This window comes from Alexandromys fortis, unplaced genomic scaffold (assembly GCF_014885135.2).
Source record: "Alexandromys fortis isolate MF-2015 unplaced genomic scaffold, M_Fortis_MF-2015_v1.1 scaffold_1, whole genome shotgun sequence".
Classification (NCBI taxonomy): Eukaryota; Metazoa; Chordata; class Mammalia; order Rodentia; family Cricetidae; genus Alexandromys; species Alexandromys fortis.
This window is the reverse complement of record NW_026067927.1, coordinates 13,338,893-13,363,364: the sequence shown is the minus strand read 5'-3', so window position 1 is coordinate 13,363,364 and position 24,472 is coordinate 13,338,893. Positions and strand designations below refer to the sequence as shown.

The following is a 24,472-nucleotide window of genomic DNA, read 5'->3' as shown; positions in this document are numbered from 1 at the left end:
TATATAGGAGGTTACCTTCTCCTTCCTAAACTATATTCATTAGGCAGAAATTACTAACCATTCCTGTCTAAGTCCTTACAGGCCCTGTAACAAGCCCAAAGGACTATTCATCAGTGTGAGGGGCTGTGCCCTTTTCCATGTCCGAGCCTGTGCAAAAGTTCCAGTCCAGTGACTGTGTGAGAATGAGGTTCCTGACCCAGATCCTGGAGCCAGTGTGGAAAGACCCATATCCTATGCTTCTCACCAGATTGCTGGTGGATTCACCATACCTCGTGAAGGAGACCACCAAGGACAACACCAGATGGGCTGTCACCAGGTCCTCTGATCCACTGAGGGCCCCAAGACTGTAGTTGTCCTATTTTGCCTTGTTTCCCATGGAAAAGACCCATAACCTCCATAAACCAAGACCCTGGGAATGAGAATTAAGAAAGACGAAACTGGGAGTTTATAGCTTAATCTGTCCACTAAGACCCACTCTATCCTCCAGGTGGACTTCAGTAAACAATTACAAACCCAGAGGCTACTGGGAAAAGAAGGCCTCAAAGGAGCACGCTTTGGAGTTGTGGGTCCACTATTGAAAAAGTTGGGCTCTGGGCTGGAACGATGGCTTAGCAGTTAGGAGCACTGTCTGCTCTTCCAGAGAAAGGTTGTGAATTCAATTTCCAGCAAACACATGGCAACTCACAACCATCCTTAGTGAGATCTGGTGCCCTCTTCTGGCCTGCAGACATATACACAGTCAGAACACTGTATGTGAAATCAATCAATCAATCAATCAATCAATCAATCTTTAAAAAAGAAAAGGCTGGGCTCCAATTGACCCAAAACTATACCTGCCATGCTGAAGGCCTCCAGAACTGCCAAGAGCTGGGCGAATATCAGTGTGCTCAGTGGGGTTGCAAAATCAGTTCCTTCTGGAGGCACAACTGACCTTCACAATTTACCTATAAATTTACCAGTTTTGGGCAAGGCAATCTCGTATCTATAAAGCTTTGATCTTGGCAGGAAACTAAAGGTCATGATTGAAAAACCAAAACCTGAGGAGTCAGGACCCAAGCAACTTATTGACTAGCCAAGGAAACCTTCACTAGAGTTATCTGGCCCAAACTGGCCCATCTTGGTACCTCTGGAATACAGCCTTCTAAGGCCGCAAGCTCCAAAATTCCAATTTCCCGAGAGGGGCTAGAAGTCAAGGAGACAACAAAAGACAGGCCCTCAGTATTTGGGGGGCTAAAAGGAGTGTATCAGATCCTCAGCCATTCTAAGTTGAACATAGATGTCTTAGTCAACGTTCTGTTGCTGTGAAGAGACACTATGACCATAGCAACTCATAGAAGAAAACATTTAATTGGGTCTTGCTTGCACTTTCAGAGGGCTAGTCCATTCTCACGGCAGGGAACACATGGTGGCACACAGGCAGACAGGGTGCTAGTACTGGAGAGTGAGAATTCTATATCTGGATCCACAGGCAGACATAGACAAGCAGAGAAGGACACTGGGCTTGGCAGAAGTATTTGAAACCCCCAAACCCATCCCCAGTGACACACTTCCTCCCACAATTAGGACTGAAGTGCCAACTGCAGCGGAAACCAGCCCGAGATTACTGCCCCTAAAAGTCTCTGGCCTCCACACATGCATAGAAGGGGAAGTGTAAGTACACACATACACACCTTGCACAAAGTTTTTAAAAGTGTATCTAAGTCGGGTGGTGGTGGCACATACCTTCAATCCCAGCACTCGGGAGGCAAAGGCAGGTATCCACCTGTGAGTTTGAGGCCAGGCTGGTCTACAGAGTGAGTTCCAGGACAGTCAGGACTGTCCAATGGAGAAACCCTGTCTCAAAAAAAAGAAAAAGAAAAAAAAAGTGTATGTAAGCCAGGCATAGTGGTGCATACCTTTAATCCTAGCACTCAGGAGGCAGAAGCAGGCTTGAGTTCAAGGCTAGCCTGGTCTACACAGAGTGAGTTCCAGGACAGTCAACGCTGTTACACAGAGAAAGAAAAAAGTACATCTAAGCATAAAAAGGATGTAGGTCATATTATATACCATTTTATATGGGGAATTTGAACACCAGAGGAATTTGGCATATGGAAGAGAAAGCAGTCTTTGTCGATACTGAATATACACTACACCTTTTTTCCTTTAAAGATCTGCTTTTATTATTTAAGATGATGTGTATGTAGGTTTGTGTGTCCGAATGTGGGTATGTGCCTGAGTGCAGGTACCCTGAGGCCGGAGGATTCAGATCCTCCAGAGCTGGAGTTACAGGTTAGCCACTTGATGTGGGTGACGGAAACTAAACTCAGGTTCTCTCAAGTATAGCGGTGTATTATTTGTGCTTTGATAAACTTGCCTGAAGATCAGAGGGCAAAGCAGTCCTGCTAGTCATCCATACAGGGCAGGGAATGGTGGCGCACACCTTTAATCCCAGGACTCTGGAGACAGAGGCAGACGGATCTCTGTCAGGCCGCCCTGACTTCGTCTAAAAGAGAAACAGAGCTCACACCAAGGTGATCCCAGCGCTTGGGATCACACACCTTTAATCCCAGCACTAGGGAGGTAGAGACAGGAGCAATATAGCTGGGTAGAGAGACAGGAACTCAGTGGGGTGTGGGGTCTTTAGGATTCATAGACAGGATCTCGTCCGTTTTTAGTCTGAGAGTTAAGAGCCAGTGGCTGGCTGCTTTGCTTTTCTGATCTTGATTGAACCCCAGTATCTGTCTCTGGGTTTTATTAATCATGCAACAAGCAAGTGCTCTCCCAGCCACTGAGCCATCTTTACAGCACACTTTTTTTTTTGACACAGGATCTGTGTAGTCCTGGCGTGCCTGACCTTGAGCTCAGAGATTTGCTTGCCCCTGCCTCTTGGTACTCAGACTAAAGATGTACACTATCACACCCAACCCTCATACTACATTAAAAAAAAATTGAGGGGGTTTTTGGAGACAGGGTTTCTCTGTGCTAACAGCCCTGGCTGTCCTAGAATTCACTTTGTAGATCAGGCTGGCCTGGAACTCAGATCCACCTGCCTCCTAAGTGCTGGGATTAAAAGCGTGTGCTACCATGCCCAGCTTTGTATTTAATTACATAATTGTGCCTTTCCTTTTTCCCCTCTATCCTTCCCATGTACCCACCTTGCTCTCTTGATTTCACGGCCTCTTTATTATTGTTACATATATACACATATGTGTAAATACAATCTGCTCAGTCCGTGTTACTTCTGTGTGTATGATTTCAGGTTTGACCTCTTGGTATTGGATAACCAAGGTGGGGTTCTTCCCTGAGGAAGACCATTTGCCCTGCTCTCAGCATGTCTTGGTTGCCTGTAGTTCTCTGTCAAAGGCTGAGGCCCCATCAGAGCTCCCCCTGGGAGCTATGCTATGCTCATTCAGGTCATGAATGAGACTTCTGCAGCCATGTTGATAAGACTTCATAGGTATAGCTTCTCTGACATTTCTAGATGAAATCTCACAGCAAACCTGTCCCCCTGGCTCTTACAGTCTTCCTGCCCCTCTTCCGCTGAGATCCTTGAGCCTAGGGTGAAGGATTTGTTGTGGAAGCATATTTTTGTGGAGGAAAAACAACACCGCAAGTCTGCCCTTCTGAAGTTAAATTTGTCGTTTCTCTGGTCTAAGATGAAAGCTATTTAAGAGAGAACTAGCTAAAGCCCCTGTCCTTTTTGGAGTCTTGCCAAGAGAGGTATGAGTCCACCAACCCCAGTAAGACCAAAACAAAAAAAAAAAAAAAAAAGAGACACAATTGCTCATGGATGTGTATTTTAATAAAAATAATTCTGTCAAAATACAACAGGAATTTTTTCATCTCAAGTACAATTTAATAGGATGTTTGTGTTAGAATTCTGTCAACCCTCTCCCACCACAAATTTCATGCTAATGCTGAGTATCAACTTGCAAGGACAAAGGCAGAACCAGTGTGCACAATGTGGAGGATGCCTGTTTCAGCTGGAGTTGAGAATGGAGGGGACCTATGTGAAGAGGTGGGCGCTGGGGACAGCCAGAAGCCATCATCTGGCCACAGGTCCAAACGCCTGCGATTGGTGGTAAAGTAGGGCTCTGATGTCCAGCTGCCAAATGACATGCATACCTGAGTTGTGAGCGACCAAAGGAACGTTCAGCCCCAACAGTCCTCTGCCTCATCTCTTTTTTGTGCTTAAGGGGCTGGGTAGCCAGGCAGCCCTCACTTCCCTAGCTTGTGATATATTCTTGTTCTGCCGCCTAGACCCAGCCACAGACCCACATAGGAAGGGGTGGGGATCTGTCAACTTGGTCCTTGCTCTGCAAGGAGCTACCACCTGGTGCCACAAAGGGGAGGTGAGTAAGGAATGCTGCTCCCCAAGGGCTGGAGAACCCAACACAACCAGGTCCTCCTCCTGCCTACAAGGGTCAGGTCCAGCCCCTTACTAAGCTGTAGCCAAGAAACTATTCCCCATCCAGGCTCCTGGAAACAGGCTAGGAGGATTGGAGGTACATACGGGGCTCCTCTGGCAGCAGCACTGGACTAACAACTGGCTCCAGCAGCTTGATTTTGGCCCTCCCCACAGCTTGTGGGGCAAAGGCTTATGTCCCCAAAGTGAGCTGTCCAACTAGGACAGGGAACCCCTCTGGAGAGGAACCGAGTAAACAACTTGGACTCAGCTGAAACAGTGAGATAAGGCACAGAAAATGGGGAGGTGGCCATGGGTACTGAGTGCGAGCCAGATAGACACACAACCCCATATAGCACACAGCAGTCCCGAGCCCTCCAAGGCCCTCTCAGCCACTCCACAGCCCAAGTCTAAGCACCCATCCCCACCCTTGTCACACTCCTAAAGGTCCCTGCTGCTCAGGCACTGCTCAAGTCATACCAACCTAACCCCTCACAAAGCTCATCTGCCAAGACTGTCGAACCCATACGAATAGTTAGTCCTGACTGTGCCACTATTTGCTGTGTGGCTTTGATCAAGTCACTTCATCTCCTGGGCCTGTTTCTTTAACGGGCAAAGGAGAGGATGGGTGGGGATGTTCTCTAAACTCCACTGCATCTCATTTCCAAATGTGAAGACGACCCTGTAACAGCCTGATATTTCCAGCCTTCGACAGGATGAAATTTCCTTTACACAGGACAAGACCTCCTAACAAGCTGCTAACTAATCTCTGTCAGGAACCAAGAAAATGTAGTAGCCCTCAAACCAAATTTCTGCAAGATTTCGGTCAGGGCCCTGGCCCGTGACAGCTGGCTTAATTAACTTTGCCCAGCTGTGGGCCTGGTGAAGCCTGGCAGACACAGAGCATCTCCAGCTCTCCACTGATCTGTGTCCACAGCAGAACACGAGCTCACCCAGCCCAGATGCAGATGGGAACTGGAAGCCCACTTGCGGCCCTGCCTTCTCTGTGCAGAGGCTGCTGGGCTTTTCACTCACCCTGTGAAGCAGGTAAAGAGATCTGGCCCCTCCAGGTCTCCTCTCCATAGACCCTCCTCTTCCTTGGCAGACAGTCCCCTCCACGGATGGCCCACCCACATCCTGGCAGCATCTCAGCCCTGTGGTGGTGGGGTTTTTTGTTGTTACTCCACCAGCTGTGAGGATCCATGTGAAACAGCTGGTGGGACATTGTAAGGCCCATGAAGTCTCCTCTTCCTAAGAGTTGCTGGGGCCAAGCTGTAGGGAGCAACCTCCCATAGCTGTAGGGAAATCTAGACCAGGAAGCCAAAGGTTCCATCCACTCTGGACCAGTGGTCTGAGAACCAGCCTCCACGAGGTACCAACTTCTCCACAGGAAACATCAATCCCATCAGAGCTGGGCAGTGATGCAGACCCAGGCAGGAAGAAAGCAGCCAGCCTGTAGTTAAGGGCCTCTGTCCTGGGAACAGAGTCTTCCTCTTGGCATACAGCAGCTCTTGGGTGGAAGGCAGGTAGTTTCCAGGCATTCAACTGAGAGTAATGAATTATTTGGCCATCTTAACAACAAGGGAAGGCAGGGCACTGAGATGGGAGAGAGGGGCAAGGCAGGCAGTGAGGCAGGGTGGAGTGGTAGACAGCGTGCTGGCTACAGACCCTGTGTTCCCTTGCTTTGCTGTGTGCCCCTGTGCCACCTCACGTCCCTGAATCCCCGAACCTGCAGTTCTGTGTTTTGTCTACCTAGAAGGGGTCTAGAGACCCACACCTCTTGGGATGCTGCAAAACAACTTAGCCTGACCTTGCCCACCAAGCAGCCTCAGCTGGACCTGTGGCTCAACAAAAGTGGAGCCTAAAATAAACAAATCACTTGATTGAAGTGACAAGAGATGATTCTTTTTTAATGAGTTGGACTCAAATAAAAACACATGGTGTCTGGACAGCCTCACCCAAGAGGTGCTGGACCACTAGTGCTACGATAAATACTGTGTCTTTTTTTAATATTTTTTTTTTTACTTATGAAAATAATAAGCTATCATCAACCTGGATAGGCTTCATTACTAAATTAGCAGAAACCAGCTCAGCACAAACTCTCCCGAGATAAACACTGGTGGCTCAGTCAGGAGGAAAAAAAAAGATTAAAAAAAAAAACAAAACAAAAAAAACAAAAAAAAAAAAACCAACCTCTCCTCAAAACAAAATCTCCTTTAAAGGAGAAGCCGCTACATGAGTAACCAGCCAATACTGTGTCACAGGCCGCTGCACGTGGAAGGAAAAAGGAAAGGACAAGGGAGGGAGGGAAAGAGGGAGGGAGGGAAGACCGGCCAGGTAGGAGGAGTGGGACTCTGCCCACGGCTTCCAGGTCTCTGTACCAGGTGCCTATGGAGGGCAGGGTTGCTCCAGCCTAGGGCTGAAGGATGGCCAGCCGGAGCCAGCCAGGAAGGTCAGCTAGTGCAAGTAGTCATCAACTCTGGCAAAAGAGCAAGACCCCAGGCCTGCTCGGGCCATGAGCCGTAGACATTCAGATGCCTGGCCTAGGGCGAGCATCAGAGGAGGCTGCTTTGGCAGGTTCTGGGACTCTGTGAAGAGATTACAAGGGATGATCAATGCTTAGCCAAGGACTTGGGCGCAGGTCATAGTTCCCTAGAGGTCGGGGTATGGACAGACTCTTGGAACAGAGTTCATTGTCTGAGTGCCCTAACCACCAGGCCATAGCCCTACATTCATGACAGGAACCTAAGGACCTTGGCCTTCTCTAGAGCAAGAAAGCCGGCCTGGCCCATGGTCATGAACTAGTGGCCAACTCAGCTGGGCATAGGGAGTTAGGGTCAGGTTCCCCGTGAAGGCCTAGGCCAACCTTGGTATGTCCAGCAGAGGGAAGGTGACCACCGTACACTCAGAGGTGGACTTTTGCTTTCAGCAGCTGCACTCACCTAAAATGGCGCTGTTGAGAGCAGCACACACAGGCTCCCGCTGGATGGGGTCAAGCTGATGGCCAACGGGGCAGTTCCAGGGGTCTGAGTATGCTAGTAGGCTAAAGGCATCCTAAGGGACAGAGCACTCGTGAGAGGAATGTAGCACACCACACATAGTCCCCACAGCTCCCGAGGACAGAATACTGCATGGGGCCCAGAGAGAACTCACAATCCCTGAACTACAGAGTCAGGCAAAGCTAAACCCTCTTTAGATCTTAGGGTGGGGAACACCCTGAACACCCACATTCCACTGCAGACATGACTAGAGCCCATTCTGGCCTAGTACTGCTTCCCAGAGCCCCGGCATCAGATGGGGACCTACTCTGTGTGAGGACCTGGCTTCTCCTATACCTGCAGCATCTCCGTGTGGGTCAAATTCTTGCCGTACTCTCGGCCCAGCTGCTCGCTCAATGCCTGCAACTCTCGGCCAAACAGGATGATCCTTTCTGTGGCAGCCTGGTTGCCCCCACAGAGCTGCCGCCGCGGATGCCCATCGTCTGCACCCAGAGGCCAGCAGAAAACACATTAGAGGGAAAGGGGGAGGAACACAAGGACCCCATGGAGCTACAGCGTCTGCCAAAGGCAGCCAAGGGCTAGGGGAGCACACAGGTGGAGCAGCTAAGTTCAGCGGGCATATGGACCAGAGGGGGCATGACTTGGAAACTTCCCCCTTCCCACCCTGCACAACTGTGTGGTGCTAGTGAGGCCCACATTCTCAAACTCCCTTTGGCCTTGAAGGGGTCTTGGTGGCAGGCATGGACCTTCTTACACACTGGAAGCCACCTCAAGGATGCATTCAGGAATGACTAAGAGTGGTAGCTGGGTCCAGCTTCAGTTTCTCAAGCTGCCAGAGCCTGCCATCATAGCCCCTCTCAGGAGGAAGTGGGTATTACAAGGAGCACTGGGGCTGGGCCACACGAAAGAACAACACTGACCCATGCTGGACTCATCTGTCTGCAGGTCTTCGTGCTTGTAGGCGCCATTGACGATGCGCGTGGATATGCTTTCCAACACGCCATTGGGGTAATGTTCTGCCTCCATCTCCATCTCGCTGTCGCTGGAGAGAAGAGGACAGAGGAGTTGGGTCTCTATCCGAGCTTTGTTTACCATCCCTTCAGGTAAACCCAAGAGTTTACCCAATGGATCAAAACGGGCCCTGTCATGGCATCAAACTGAAGGACTACCAGGACATGGAAGGACAGCCCAAGCTTTGTAGGCTCCAAAGCTTTGCCCCCACTACAGTTATCTCCAGGTGCCCGTTACATGATTCCTATTCTTGTGACTCGTCTCAGTTGACACACCTCTTCAATATATCCTTCTCTTCCCTACCAACTGAGCAACTGACTGATTGGGCATCTCTGTGGCCTTGGCAGGAACCCAAAGCAAGGTCAGCTTTTAGGTACGCCTAGGACCTATTGAAAGCCATTGGAGTTGCAGCCTACAGCCCAGGTCACCTGGCTGTCCATGAGCCTAATTTCATAAAAATTGCTTAACTGTAAATACTAGAGCTTCCTTTTTTTTTTTCTTCTTTCTTTCTTTCTTTCTTTTTTTTTTTTTGTTTTTTTTTTTGTTTTTTGTTTTTTTGAGACAAGGTTTCTTTGTAGCTTTGGAGCCTGTCCTAGAAGTCACTCTGTAGACAAGGCTAGCCTCAAACTCACAAAGAACTACCTGTTTCTGCCTCCCAAGTGCTGGGATTAAAGGCATGCGCCACCTCCGTCCAGCTGACCCTACAGGTTCTAATAGGCCCATTCCTTGGAAAAGGGATCCCTATGTAGGCTACCATGTTATCAAGTCTGGCAGGGTCAGCACCTACAGAGAAAACCAGAGCCAAGGAAATTGACAGTTATATCTTGAATAGGAACAAAAGCTAGAACCAGTGTTTGGCCTGATCGGTCAACAGGTTGCAATCCAGGCAAGACCTACAACACAGGTGAGGGTAAGGGCAGAAGGCAGCATTTCAAAGAAGAGACTACCCAGTGGTAGGCTCAGTGGGCACAGAACGGAAGCAGAGTGGAGAGAGAGGAGCAAGACAGGCACCTGGTCTCCTGGTTACTGGTACTGCTGTGGGGCTGGGACTTGGTGGAGTCTGTTGAGTTGGACTCGGAGTAATTGATGGAGGACGGGGAAGAGGAGGACGAGGAGGACGAGGATGAGGAAGAGGAGCTGGGTGCGGGGTATTTACTGTGGTTCTGTTTGTTCTTGGTGGATGCAACGCCATTGCTGCAGCTGGGACTGTCTGCTCCTGGAAGCCAGGGTCAGAGAAGGAGTAAGAAGTGGGGCCCCAGGGATCACCACAGTGGTCCTTTCCCTTCCACCCAATCCAGCAGCCAGTCCTCAGTCCACACAGGAAAGGTGGGGGCGGCCATTCTTCCCCACACCAGCTCTTCCCAGAGAACTCTGGAGGATGCTGACCTGTGCTGTGCATGTGGGAACTACTAGGGCCGTGTCGGGGGCTGAGGCTGGGGGAGCCAGGGTAGCTGTCCTGGGACTTGGGGCTTCGCGAGCTCAGGCTGCGGACCTCACTGTCGGTGCCATTCACCATCTCCACAAACTGTCGACACCTGCAAAGGGAGCGCAGCGTTGGCGTTCTGGGCTGGCGCAGGCTGGGGTTCCTGCTGCCGACGGAGGGCCGGGCTCTGGAACTGTAAAGCTGACTTACTTGAGCATGAAGAGCAGGTTGGGGTTGTGCTCCAGTAGCCCAGGGTAGAAGCGCTGGGTTGTTTCAATGGCTTCGCCCACCCGGCCTTCCAGCACCAGCTTCTGGATTTCTGTAGAGAACATGGTTGTGAGTAAGGGCTAGACCCCTGCATCCTCCGGCCAGAAGTCAGGTGGACTGGCTCCTGGCACGCTGAGAGAACCTGGCTGCCAGGGACGACAGCAAAGTCTGGTTTTGGACAGCTGTCATGGAGTTCTCAAGAATATGAGGAGAGAACAAGGAGAATTCATAGCCTAGAGGTAGGAGGTTGAGTCTGGAGGTCCACTCCTGCAGGGCACAGGAAGCCAGGGAGGTAGCTAGTGAGGGGAGCCCTGGCTGTGAGACCATGATCTTGGGTTGGCCTGTGGATGCCTCTTTAGACAGACTGCGCTCTCTTCAGGGGTATGTGCTGGCTTGAGCTAAGGTCCACTTCCTGACAATGTGCAGATGCTGCAGCATGCTCCGTACTGGGATAAGAGGTAGTCTACTTCACACTGGCCTCTCTGAGGATGGTATTTCTCTGACCATCAGCGTCCTGCTACTCCCTTCTCACTCTTGCCCTAGGACCTGAGCAGCTTGCTGTGAATCTGGGTCTGAAGCTCTCATTTGTTGACTCCAAGTCTAGGATAGGATACCTGTCCATCCACCTGGTTGAGCACAGCTTCTCGAGAGACCCAGACCCAGACCCAGAAATGATGTGCTCAGAGAGGCAGGGAGGGGAAACAAGCATGGAGGAACAGGGTTCTGCCATGCCAGGAAGGATCGGGTCTACGCCTGACTTTCATAATGTGTTATGTTAGGGAGGCTGCTCCGAGACGGCTGGGGCCGCTGGCTACCTGTGGACCAGCGAATGAAGGGTGGGAGCAGGGACTGGAGCCAGCAAGCTGGTCTCCAGGACAGCAAGGACAAGGTTAGACTAGACTCTTGACAGCCTGAGAAGGAATGAGCTACAGATTCAGGGGCAGGTAAGGAGGCAAGGGGAGAAAAAAAATTAACCTTACTTTGTCTGTTCTTTATGGATGCCTGTTCTTCCTGAATTGTGGTTTCAGTCATTCGGGCAAAAGCTGTGGCTGTGGCACAATACCCATGATGCACCAGATAAGATGAGACCATGCTAAAAAAAATAAAAATAAAAAGAGCTTAAGGTAACACCCAAGAACCACATTTCTCATAGACCACTGAAGGGGGACAGGCCACATGCATCCCTATGGTCTCCCCTAAATAGATCTTGGAGGTATGACCCAGAGTGGGTAAAGAAAATGAAACCTGCCCTCAAGTGCTCACACTGTCGACAGGAGAGGGACCAGTCACATCTGTGCCTAGAGGTCAGAGGAGTGGCTTCAGTTCTCTGAGACATGCTGCCCTCTGCCTCACAGAAACGGCTGGCTTCTGAGAAACTGCAGCAAGTCCAGATCTGGTAAGTTTACCCCAGGGCTGCCTAAAATGGCAACTAGCCAGGCAGTGTGGCAGTGGCCAGGACACAGAGGAGGCCTGCACACCCGTATTTGACAGAACTAACTACCAAACTTTAGCAAATGGTGAGGAACACAGGGGAACCCTGGGGTTGCCTGCACTGGTGGAAGCACCTTTGTCCCCAGGGAGCCTGCCATGTGGGGGCACTGGCTATAGAGCAGTGTCAGGACCGCTGTGGGAGCACCTATCAGATACCCTGCACAGCAGATATTTACATTACGATTCATAACTGTAGCAGATTTAAAGTTATGAAGTAGCAACAAAATAATTTTATGATTGGGGGTCAGTCACTAAGACATGAGGAACTGTTTAAAAGATCACAGTATTAGGTAGGTTGAGAGCCTCTGCTCTAGAGAAATGGGAGCTTAATCCATAGATCAAATTAATTCCATGATATACCATGGATCAGGGCCCAAGAACTCAGTATCAGGCTGATTTTGCTGGGAAGAGACAGGCACAGCACGGCCAACAGGAGCACAATCTTTGTGGAAGAGCATAATGTACAAAAAGTCAACCCCATCTCAAGCTGGGTGAGCAGTGCCTGATGTACACATATGTGTACATGTACATGCATGTGTACAAAGATGAGCTCTCATGACCTGTGTGGATAGGAGATGTATGGGAAATGCTTTAAGTCTGTGCAACTTTAGTTGTTTGTCTTCTTATGTTTTAAGGGGTAAATGAAATAAACAATCAAAATGCTTGGCATTTTAACATAAACAGAAGAGCAATGTATTTTGGAAAAAAAACCCAAAAAACAAAAAAACATGGTTCAGATGATCTCATATGAATATCAGATGTCTCTAAAATGTATATTCTTGGGGCCAGAGAGATGGCTCAGTAGTTTAAGAACACCTGCTGCTCTTGCACTCACAGAGTGACTCATAACCATTTGCAACTCCAGGTCGAGGATCTGATGTCCTCTTCTGTTCTCCACAAGTACCAGGCACACACCGAGTGCACATAATATACCTGCAGGCAAAGCACTAATTCATAGAAAATAAAAATAAATCTCTAAAATAAAAATAAAAATAAAATAAAGCTTGACTTAAGAATACTGCTTAAGCCAGGTGGTGGTGGTGCACACCTTTAATCCCAGCACTGGGGAGGCAGAGGCAGGCAGTAAGTTCAAGGCCAGCCTGGTCTACAACGAGAGTTCTAGGACAGCCAGGGCTGTTACAAAGAGAAACCTTGTCTCACAAAACCAAATGTAATAAATTAAAAAAAAAAAAAAAAAAGAATACTGCTTAGCCAGTCAGTGGTGGCACATGCTTTTAATCCCAGGACTTGGAAGGCAGAGCCAGGTGGGTCTCTTGAGTTTGAGGACAGCCTGGTCTACAGAGTGAGTTCTAGGACAGCCAGGGCTACACAGAGAAACCCTGTCTTGGCAAACAAAAGAATACTGCTTTAGAGGACAATGCAAACACAATTTTAAGCATTTGTTTATTTATTATTTTAATGTATTTGAGTGTTTCCCTTCATGTATGCATGTATATGTACTATGCGAATGCCTGGTGCCTGCACAATACAAAAGAGCATCAAGTCCTGTGGAACTGGGGTTACAAATGATTGTAAGCTGTCATGTGGATTCTGGGAACCAAACACGGTCCTCTACAAGAGCGGCAAGTACTCTCTGAGCCCCAGAAAGAAACTTTATATAATGTGAATTTCTTTTTTTTTTAAAGATTTATTTAGTATGTACACAACATTTGGCCTCCATATATACCTGTAGGCCAGAAGAGGGCACCAGATATCATTACAGATGGTTATGAACCACCATGTGGTTGCTGGGAATTGAACTCAGGACCTCTGGAAGAACAGTCAGTGTTCTTAACCTCTGAGCCATCTCTCCAGCCCGTGAATTTCTTTATTATGAAAGGGTTACCTATACCAGCAAAAGAAACGGGCTGGGGATTCTGGTCCGCAGTACTGTGGCCTAGCATGTATGAGGACCTGGGTTCTACTGCTGTCAAGAGAGAGGAAGGGGCGCAAAGGCAGGGAGGGGGAGAGGATGGGAGGATGGTAATACTTGAGTCTCACCAGGGGAAGCCAGTCAGACATGAAGCTGTGACAAATCTATCTCCAAGATAACCTAGTCGCTTTCAATATTTAAAAAATTAAGTTTTAACAGAATAAAGAATAACAGAACACAAATTATATCCAGGTCTTGGCAAATGCTGCATAGGACATATACTGGCACCATGGATATATGCATATAAAAATCCATGTGCTGAGCCCAACCCTGAAAGTAACTCCACTTCTTCTCCTGCCCAACCAGCAAGTATATTGTGGGGGATGGCGTTGCTCTGGCCTGCAAGGAAGCACTTCTCACCTGCTAGGCTGGGAACCAGAGGTGGTTAATGCTATTCCTTCCAGGTCTGGCTGCCTGTACCTCAGCCCTTCCTTAAGGCTACCTTAGCATCAATCCCTCAAGAAAAGAAAGCTGAGTACTGGGGATGTGGCTCAGTGACAGTGCTTTCCTAGCATATAGAAAGCTCTGGACCACGAGAGAAAGTGAACCAAGGAGACAGGGTGGGGCAGGGTGGTGCTGGGGACCACTTGAGACTGCATGAGAAATCCTACCCCTGGTCCCCTGGTGCCTTTGCAGAATAATAATCAGGGTTAGCAGAAGCCAAGTCCTTGCCCACTCTTGAGAACCGAGCTCACAGCCACCTCCTCCTAACAGGTGGATGATTAACGGCCATTGCTTCTCCCAGGCATGCAGCTGGCTAGTGAAATAAAGACCCAAACTTGGGCCCCTGTTGGATCTCAGCAACACTAGCCTCCAAGACAATTTAGACACTAATTAGCCATGGAGCCAGCTAGGCTGATCCTAAGGAAGACTTCCTGATACCACTCTGCCATGGACACAGGGATACTGAGGTGGATATTGACCCTGTGAAGTCATCTCAACCAAAGTATGGCAATATGAATTTTTTTTAATGGTTTTTCAAGACAAGGTTTTTCTATGTAATCCTGGTTACGCTGGGACTTGCTCTATAGACCAGGCTAGCCTCAAACTCACAGATATGCCTACCTCTGCCTCCCGAGTGTTGGGACTAAAGGCGTGCGCCAACATACCTACATTGGGCTGGTGATCTTACACACAGGAGTCTTGTAAATTGTCTGAGAGGAAGGCTTTTTTTTTGAATTGTTATTATTTTTAATTATATATATAATTTGAATATATGTGTGTGCAGTGCATGTGTGGGTTTGTGCAAACTGAAAAAAGCTGAAGATGTCAGATCCCCCAGAGCTGGAGTTACAAGTGGCTGTGAGCCACCTGACACGGGTGCTGGGAACTGAACTCAGGTCTTCTACAAGAGTCCTGTGTGCTCCTAACCATTGAGTCACTCTCCAGCCCAGGCAAGGGTTAACTAGGAGCAGTTCCACAGCACAAAGAGGGGGTCCACTGACAAGAGGGGAGCAGCAGCAGCTGAGTCATCCGCCAGTGTCCCCAGAAACACGCCCTGCAGATGGAACTGTTAGCAGCATTTGCAGTAATACTGCATAGATCTCTAGGACCATAAGGCCTAGGGGAGGGGGAATAGCACTCACTTCTGCAGCACCGCCTGCCACTCGCCAAGCCGGGCACTGATGGGAAAGCCGTGGACAGTGCCCTGGACTTTGGCACGCCACTCCCGCATATAGTCCTCAATGTCGAACAGGAATGGCTGCTGCCCAAAGTTGGCGTCCACAATCTCCCCAGGTGTCTGCAGGCCTACGGTGGGGTAGAGGTTGGCCTGAGGAGGAGAATGGATGTCAGTCAGGCCCTTAGGGCAGCAGGGATCAATCACATTCTACCTACCTCCCTAGCAGAAAAGCTATCCCCAAAAGCTTGAAGGGAGAAGAAAAAGAAAAGCAAGCAAGGTTCAATAAGGAAAAGTTTCCTGTTTTTGCATCAAAGGTCACTATGTCCCCCAGGCCTTTGGCCAAGACACACAGTATCAGACAGGACTGCAGACCACTACACACATACAAATAAAAATGTGCTATGGGTGGCCTGTGGCTTCCCTGGAAAGAGATGCAGGGTCAAGGATGTCCCTGGTCACCAAAAAGAGGTACATGAGGGGAGGGATGACGGAGGAAACAAGCAGAGAAGAGAGCAGGAGAATGATTTGGTGAGTTGCTTCTAGAGCTGGTAATGGAGACAGAGGCTGCCCCTCTTCCGGTCAGAGGCTTACTCGGCAGAGGCCTTCTGGCCAGTGATGTATGGAGCTCTGCGTTTACTACCCGCTTACCACGACCAGCTGTAGTCAGCTCACAGCCTCACTCAATGCCTCTTGGGCTCCTACTGCCCATATCCAAAGCTTTGCCCCTCCTCCCCATGCCACTAGACACCATTTTCCCAGGAGCCCTACCCACTCTGTTTTTAAAGAAGGGGTCTCATCCAGCCCATTTGGCCTCAAACTCACTATGCAGTTGATGACTTTGACTGACCCAGCTGCCTTCACCTCCTAAATGCTAGGATTACAGGTGTGCACCACCACCTCCGGCTCCCCTGAGCCCGCTTCACCTTTCGTGCTCAGGTGATGGGTCCTTCACAAGTACCTCATATGTTTTTTCCAGGCACATAGGGTTCAGCCCACCACGAGGTCTAAACCTACAGACTTTCTGCTTCCTTTCTTTTCCTCCCATCTTCCACAGCACAGGCCGAGCCCACAGGGACACTTCCCAGCCTTCCCAGCATGTGGCAGCACACCGTCCACACGCACGGCTGTTCATGTCATGTCATGTCTCCACACCTAGAAGCTTCGGCAGTCAGAGTCAGAATTCTTCTGAGTCTGCCCCCCTTGCCTAGGACAACAGCCCCTTTTTGGGGTTTCTAGGTAGGAAGGAAGGATTCTGATACATAACAGGAAGTTAAACATGACTATGGTACTGCAGTTAAGATTCCGAGGTCCCTTATATTACAAATGCACTTCCTGGGGCAAAGTGGGACACCCAGGATAATAAAGTCACAGAGACCCATGCAGGCTCCCAACATTCAGGGTAAAGGTTGCATGTGACGGTGACAGTACAATTCAGTCAAGTAATAGGGTAGAGAAGGAGGGGAAGGACCAAGCTGACAGAAAACATTCTTTCCAGGCTTAGGGGAACCCCAAATGGTAGCATGCTAGGTTTCCAGGGGTGCTGACTTTCCTCAGGGATCTCTGATGGCCTTTGTAAGGACCTGATTCCTAGAAGCTCAGGAGCAATCCCTATATGCCACTCCCAGCCCTGTGGCTGAAGTCACAGGCCAGCCTGTGCCATGGAGTTACCCTGATTCCACCACCATTCCATTACCCCCACCCACAACAACTGCCTTAGAGAATGCCACAAATTTCTGTCACCTGCTAAGAGACGTGGAGGAACACCAGGCCTTGCTGAAGAGAGAGGACAGCCAGCAGGTAACCCCCACTGGCACCCTCAAGCTGGCAGCACATCACACATCCCTGCTTGGGGAAAGGGCCAGACTCCACACCCTGCACTTGCAGGTATCCCCACCCATTCCGGGCAGCCCTCACAAGTCCAGGAGAAGGAAAACCCATCAGCAGTACTTACCGGGAGATCTGTGAAGGCTATACCTGCGGGAAGGAAAGGACAGTGATCAGGTCATTAGACAGGGATGGCCCCTTGGTCTGCACCCTGTGGACTCAAGGTGCAGATGGTGGCCAAGCATATACTAGGGCCTGGTAGTTTTAGGCCTGGGCCTTCCTCTTGCTGGATAATCTAACCAGAAGGGAAACCAGAACCTCAGGTAATTAATTGCCTATAGTTTTTCCACTTTTGCAAGAACGTCTGCTAGAAAAACTAAACCCAAGTGATCTATCACCTAAGACTTTTCAAGCCTCCTGATCTAAATGTCTTCACAGAAACTTACTGTGTGCTCCACCCATTATCATCTACTACCTGATCCACTCCTCATGCCAATCCCTTGGAGCAGGCATTCTGCTCATTCTCCCATTTACAGACAAGGAAAAGCAGACTCAGAGGCAGAGGTTAGAGGTGTTGACAGTGGTGGATCTAACAGTCCAAGAGATAGAGAAGTGCAGGCAGGAAGGGTAGCGCTGCTCATCTTTAGACCGTACTTGTTCCAAGTCCTCAGAAGTTCCTTGTTATCCAGCACTGGCCGACAATGGCCTGTGCATCCGGACCCTCCTGTCAGGAGTGGGAAATGCATCTCTAGAGACTTCAGATTTGAGCTGCAGTAAGAGTGGAGGTCATGCAACCACAAACACATGAGGAGACCTGAGCAGTAACCTCAGAGTGGAGCATCAGAATGTGAAGAGCCAAGCAAGCCTCTTCCAAGGCCTCACAGACCTCTTAGGTAAAGTCTTTTGTCATCTGGGAACTGCTCCACTTTTGGCATTAGGGTTTTTAAGTCACTGACTCTCTGAAGGTCCCAAAGGACTCTGAACTCTAATCCAGAAGGAACAGAAACTTGGCAAACAGCACAGTTAAGTCTGACAAAAGCCTCAGGAAGTGTGCAATATTTCTCACACTAGTACACAGACTAAAACACAGGGTAAAGAGAGATGACACATTCTTTGCACAGCTACTTTGCTCTTCCATGAGTGAAAGTCAAAATCCTTATTTTTGCTCCACTGGCCTGAGGTCATGTGTGAGCCTCACATACGGGGTCAGAGTCACAGCACCAGAAGCCCCTCATTAAGGTGCCTTTGTTGATCTTGAAGTATCCAAGATGCCACTCACTCCCAGGCTTGGGAAGATGCTCATAGGACCTTCAAAGAAGGGGACTCCAGCTTCATCAGTTTTACTGCCATGTGACCTTTGGCAAATTACCCAAAGTGTGTGTGTGGGGGGGGGAGTGAGACAGACTATGAAAGTTGCTTCATTCACCACGAGGTCTAGGTCCAAGTTGGCTACACAGTAAGAAAACTGCCACAGTCTGGACAGAGGCTAGCACACTCAGACCTGCCCAACTCTGCCTCACAATGGCACCAGGAAAGACAAGTCCTTGAAGGCTGTCAGGACAACAAGGAAAAAACTACTCTGTACTGCACCGTGGAAGGCAAGACTGCTCCCTGATGAGGCCCTGTGAGCCTCACCAAGGCTACTGTGATAGTAAGATTTGTAGACCCAAAGGTCGGGCAAACAGGATAGCCAGACTTGCTGATGAGAAGAGCCCTGGGTAAACAGGTTCGGTTCTGAGGACCCGGAAGCTGAGAACAAAAGACCACGTGAGATAGTACAGAAGCACATGAAGAAGAATCTACAAGCACACAGACCATTTATGGACCAGATATCAGGCCTCCATCTCCATTTATCTGCTGAGGAGCCAGGCCCAGTAACAGGCCTCAAAGTGACCCTAAATTCAGCAAGAAAGATGGTGTTTGATGAATAATCCCAGAGACACTGAACAGGAGGCTTGAGTGCTATGACAAAGAGGAGAGGCAGGGAGGCCAGAGGTAGGATATGTAATTCTAACCCCTAAAGTGGAGGGAGTACAGCCTGAAGCATGTTAGTAATAACAAGACGGCACAGGACATGGGAAGATTCCCCAAGCATCTATCCCTCAAACCTCATGAAAGTTCATTTTCTTTTTCTTTTTTTTAAAGATTTATTTATTTATTATATATACAACATTCCTTCCATGTATGTTTACATGCCAGAGGAGGGCACCAGATCTCATTATAGATAGCTATGAGCCATCATGTGGTTGCTGGGAATTGAACTCAGGACCTCTGGAAGAATAGTCAGTGCTCTTAACCTCTGAGCCACCTCTCCAGCCTGAAAGTTCATTTTCAATTAGGTCTCCAAAATATACTCATGGACCACGTGGTGAAATGTGAGCTTCAAGCTAACATCCCTGATCCCCATCCCCCCCACCCCCCAGTATTAGGGACGGAAGTCAGGGCCTTGACTAGGCCAAGCAAGTGTTCTACCACAGACCTCTAATTTTCATTTTCAGCTCTCTTTTCAGTTTTTAACTTTGAAACAGATTCTTGTTAAGATGCCCTGCTGGCCCTGAGCTTTCAAAGTCCCTGCCTCAAGAAGCTGGGATTACAGCCTGTGCCACTAGACGGAGCTTAACTGATTCTTTGGCTTTTCTGTATTTGTTTTGCCTCACTTTGTGGTACTAAGGATTGAACTTAAGATCTTAAGAAGCTAGGCAAGTGCTCTACCACCAGCCTAGATCTCCAAACCACACAACTGGTTTTTAATGATTGCTGTCTACGTGGGAAGCTTAATTACAAAGGAACTCAAATCTTGGCCTTTTCCTCTTCTAGTATGTTAATGAGTATCTTTATTAAATGATACTTATTTATCATACTTTAGGTTAACAGAAGTTTGAAATTAACACCAAATATTAAGAAATAAACAAGAGCACAGGAGTTTTTTTTTGTTTTTTGTTTTTTTTTTTTTTTTTTTTGGTTTTTCGAGACAGGGTTTCTCTGTGGTTTTGGAGCCTGTCCTGGAACTAGCTCTTGTAGACCAGGCTGGTCTCGAACTCACAGAGATCCGCCTGCCTCTGTCTCCCAAGTGCTGGGATTAAAGGCGTGCGCCACCACCGCCTGGCGCACAGGACATTTTTTTAAAGGATAAAAAAATTAGACAATGTACTACCATATCAAGTTTAATTAAACATGTGTAATAAATAGGTATTTGCACAGGGTCCAAAAAAAGCATTCACTAGACAGATAAACAATGGCCTAAGGTGACCTGGCTCGCAAAGTCCTAACACACATCTATAGTGCCCAAAGGAGGCACTAAACACAGAGTTACTGTAGGTACAGCACTGTATTCTCCAAATCTTATTTTCCACAAGAGACACCATATTAAAGAAAAAAAAAAAAAGAAAGAGAGAGAGAGAGAGAGACACCATGCTTTAAGCAAGATGTGGACAAGCTAGAGAGATGTGAAAGGCAAATACCTGAAGGGGGAGGACTCAGCCTGGCTGCAGACAGGCAGGTGAAAGGATATGCAATGAGGGCATCTAAGAGCCCTTGGGATTCTGGCTGCAGATGAACCCAAAGAGACAAAATAGCTGGAGTCAGAAAGCAGAGTAAGGAGCAAAGAACCTTCTCGAGATCTTGCCAGTGGGACACCAGACTGCAGCTAGGTGACGGTCAGTCTCAGGAGAGTTTCTCCAGATGTGAACCGGGTGAAGCTCTACCTCTGAGATATGTTCTCAATCACCCATCTTCCTGTCCTTTCCTGCGTGCTCTAGGCTACGGTGTGCAAAGAATGGCTGAAGAATGTTGGCTCTTAGTTGCTCATCCACAGTCAATAGCAAACCTAATTCCCTTAGGGCTCTTGATTCTGACTGGCTTATCTCCTAGAAAAACCATACATGTGCAATATTCCTTGACACTGTGTAAATATATGTCACTATGATTGATTTAATAAAGAAGCCAACTGGCCAATAGCTAAACAGGACAAAGTTAGGTACAAGAACCAAACTGAGAATGCTGGGAAGAAGAAGGGCAGAGTCAGAGAAGTAATGAGCAGACACAGAGAGAAGCAAGATGGGCATACCATACTGAGAAAAGGTACCAAGCCACGTGGCAAAGCATAGATAAGAAATATGGGTTAATTTTAAATGTAAGAGTTCAGTAATAAGCCTAAGCTATTGGCCAAGCATTTATGATTAGGACTCTGAATGGTTATTCGAGAGCAGCTGCTGGCACAAGAAAACCCCACATACACATCCAGGTTGTAGGAGCAACAGCAAGATATTTACTGCCCCAAAAGTCAGCAAAAGCAGAACCCCAGTTTCCAATCCTAAAAAGCCTGGTGGCCTGGTTAGTAAGGTGCTGCTGGTTCTCTTCTTGGGAGAAGCAGGGTATGGTCAGAGCAGAGACCCTTGCAAGGCAGGCAAGTCTGGCGGTTAGGAACCATTTACTAGTCAGTATAGTCCAAGTCCCTTTCTCTGAATTTTTTCACTTATTTTAAACTTTAATTCACTTTTTCTTGTTTATGTATATATTTATGTGAATATGGGCACACATATGCCACAGCACATGTATGGAAGTCATAGGTCAACCTTGGGTAGTTACATAGTCCAGGCTGGCCTTTAACTCAGAAACCATCTTGCCTCGGCTCCTGAGTGCTGGGATTTCAGGTGGATGCCACATCTAGCATGTTCTTTCTTTCCTCCCCCAAATCCATTTTGTTTGTTTGGTGCTCTTAAGTCTAACCTGGCCTCAAACCCTTTATATAGCTGAGGATGGCCTTGAACTTCTGTTCCCTCCCTCTAGTGCTGGAATTACAGACATTCAGCACCATGAACAGCTCAAGTTCTAACATTAAGTTTCTATAAACAGAACAGCTCCTTTCCAGGAACCCATCAGACCTACAATTTCCTACCACTAAATTCATTCACTCCACCTGCCTAGTCTGGCACCTTCCTCTTCTCCAAGTGCACCACCACCCAATGTCCTGCTGGACCTCCACCCCATCTCTAGCATTAATCTCCAGGTGCTTGCCTTTGCTCCTGGCCACCTTTTCCAGTCCATCCCTCCATTTCTCTCTGGATTTTTATTTGTAACTCTGTCAACACTGCCAGAGTTCTGTCCCTACTTGACTCCTTCCCATTTACCTTCTGTCTGACAGCCCTCACTGTTACTTTCAGTACTCCACTATCAGAAGAGCTGGCCAGGTTATAGGCATGCAAACCCTAATCCAAACCACAACCACTGATAACTACACTTAGGGTCCTCAAACTTTTTCTCCATCAAGTACAACCGACAAGACAGGCCAGGATCATGACTAGAATGTGCTGCTCTCAGCAACCATCCTGGGCTCATCCAGTAAATGCTGCTGAAGGGACAGGTTAACAACGGGCATGCCTGTTGCCTTCCATTCACCTGAAAGGGCTCCAATGGCTGGAAGTGACTGCAGTCCCCCAGAGCTGCGCAGAGGCTCCATGATACTACTTTTAGGCCAGACCCTCCAAGGTCTCCTATGCACCTACCAAGGCTGTGGCCATTCTTGGTGTAGAAGCAGGTGCCGTTGATGAGGTTGACACAACAGCCGATCACATCCCCTGTGGTGAATGTGGGACCATAGGGCTGGCCTGTCCCCGAGGAGCAGAAGGAATGTCCATCATCACCATGGTAACCATAGGAATGTTTGTCCCAACCTGTGGGGAAGAGAGCAGCAATAGCTTAAAATCTGTACTTGATAGAAAGCCCTGAAGGTCTCAATTATATTGCCAGGCCCCTTGTCCATCTTAGCCAGCACTCAGGGGTATGGTCTTTCACAGAGCTCCCTATGGACATGGTCTTGCTGAACTGCACACATATTCTGAGAATCCACCAGATCATTACCTCTGAGGAGCTGAGGCAAGAGCTGGAAGGGCCTCACCAGAAGACAAACACAAAACGAAGAGCCTCACCGAGCAGTAGTGGCGCACGCCTTTAATCCTAGAACTTGGGAGGCAGAGGCAGGCGGATCTGTGTGAGTTTGAGACCAACCTAGTCTACATGAGCAAGTTCCAGGACAGGCTCCAAAGCTATAGAGAAACCCTGTCTCAAAAACAAAACAAACAACAACAAAAACAACAACAACAAAAAGAAAACAAAGGGGGTGGGGAAAGTCTTAGTCTCATGAAGGAACAGGCTAGAATTTAGGAAGTCTATACTGGTGGGTTGTTTTGTTTTTCAGGCAGGATCTCATCAAGTCCACAATTGTCTCAGACTCACTACGTAGCTGAAGCTAGTCTTGAACTTCTGATCCTCCTACCTCCATGTCCCAAGTGCTAGGATTCCAGGAGAGTAGCAGCTTGCCCAGCTGTTAAAAATATGTGTGTTTTGATGGAGCGGTGGTGGTGGTGCACACCTTTAATCCCAGCATTTGGGAGGCAGAGAAGACAAGCAAATCTCTGTGAGTTCAAGGCCAGCCTGGTCTACAGAGTGAGTTCCCAGGACAGGTTCCAAAGCTACTGGAGAAACCCTGCCTTAAAAAACAAAAAACAAACAAACAAAAAGGTATGTGTGTTTTAACTGGGGAGTAATTTAATCTTTTCTTTTTGGTGGTACTAGGGATTTGGGAATTGAACTAAGAATCTTGGGAATGCTAGGCAGGCACTTCAACATTGGGCTCTACTAATTCTTTTTTTACATTTTATTTATTTTTTTAAAATATTTATTTATTTATTATGTATACAATATTCTATCTGTGTGTATCCCTGCAGGCCAGAAGAGGGCACCAGACCTCATTACAGATGGTTGTGAGCCACCATGTGGTTGCTGGGAATCGAACTCAGGACCTTTGGAAGAGCAGGCAATGCTCTTAACCACTGAGCCATCTCTCCAGCCCCCTTTACATTTTATTTTTATGTATTTATTTAGCCTTTTTTTGTGTGTGTGACAGGGTTTCTCTGTGTAGCCCAGGCTGTTGGTTTCAAATTCATGGAGAGCCACCTGTCTCCGCCTCCAGAGTGCTGTTTAATTTACATTTTATTTTTGTTTGTTTATATTTCTTCAAGACAGGGTTTCTCTGTATATCTCTGGCTGTTCTGGAACTCACTGTAGACCAAGCTGGCCTCAAACTCATAGAGATCCACCTACCTCTGCCTCCCTGAGTGCTGCTGGGATTAAAGGCATGTGCATCCATCCACCACCCAGTTAACTTACATTTTAAGACACGGTCTAAATTGCCTATGTTGGCCTTAAGTTTAAGATTCCACTGTTTCAACCTCACCTGACCAAATCCTTCTGTTTGAGTAAGGGAGATTAAATCCAAGGCCTCACCTGTGCTAAGCATACTATAATAGTGACTATACTACTGGCTCCTCACCTGTGCTAAGCATACTATAATAGTGACTATACTACTGGCTCCTCACCTGTGCTAAGCATACTATAATACTGACTATACTACTGGCTCCTCTTCCATTTTAGCAGTACAATTCAAATTAGCTTTAACAAATGTATTGTGTTACCACCAAGACAGCAGACTGTAGCCAAGTGTAATAGTGCATGCCTTTAA

General features: G+C 48.1%; 1 protein-coding gene across 2 annotated transcripts in view; it reads right to left on the bottom strand.

Annotated features, from left to right (window-relative positions):
* Positions 1-3,759: 3,759 nt before the first annotated feature.
* The window catches only part of Ranbp10 (RAN binding protein 10), a 60,309-nt gene continuing 39,596 nt past the window's right edge, over positions 3,760-24,472 (bottom strand). For both annotated transcript variants that reach the window (XM_050143408.1, XM_050143410.1), the window contains 11 exons: positions 22,458-22,625; positions 17,081-17,103; positions 15,095-15,279; positions 11,065-11,177; positions 10,028-10,136; positions 9,781-9,929; positions 9,406-9,610; positions 8,304-8,425; positions 7,720-7,865; positions 7,327-7,438; positions 3,760-6,972 (listed from right to left, as the gene is read on the bottom strand). In XM_050143408.1, coding sequence (XP_049999365.1) covers positions 6,842-6,972; positions 7,327-7,438; positions 7,720-7,865; positions 8,304-8,425; positions 9,406-9,610; positions 9,781-9,929; positions 10,028-10,136; positions 11,065-11,177; positions 15,095-15,279; positions 17,081-17,103; positions 22,458-22,625 — 1,463 coding nt within the window. In that variant the 3' untranslated portion in view covers positions 3,760-6,841. The remainder of the gene's footprint in view (positions 6,973-7,326; positions 7,439-7,719; positions 7,866-8,303; positions 8,426-9,405; positions 9,611-9,780; positions 9,930-10,027; positions 10,137-11,064; positions 11,178-15,094; positions 15,280-17,080; positions 17,104-22,457; positions 22,626-24,472) is intronic.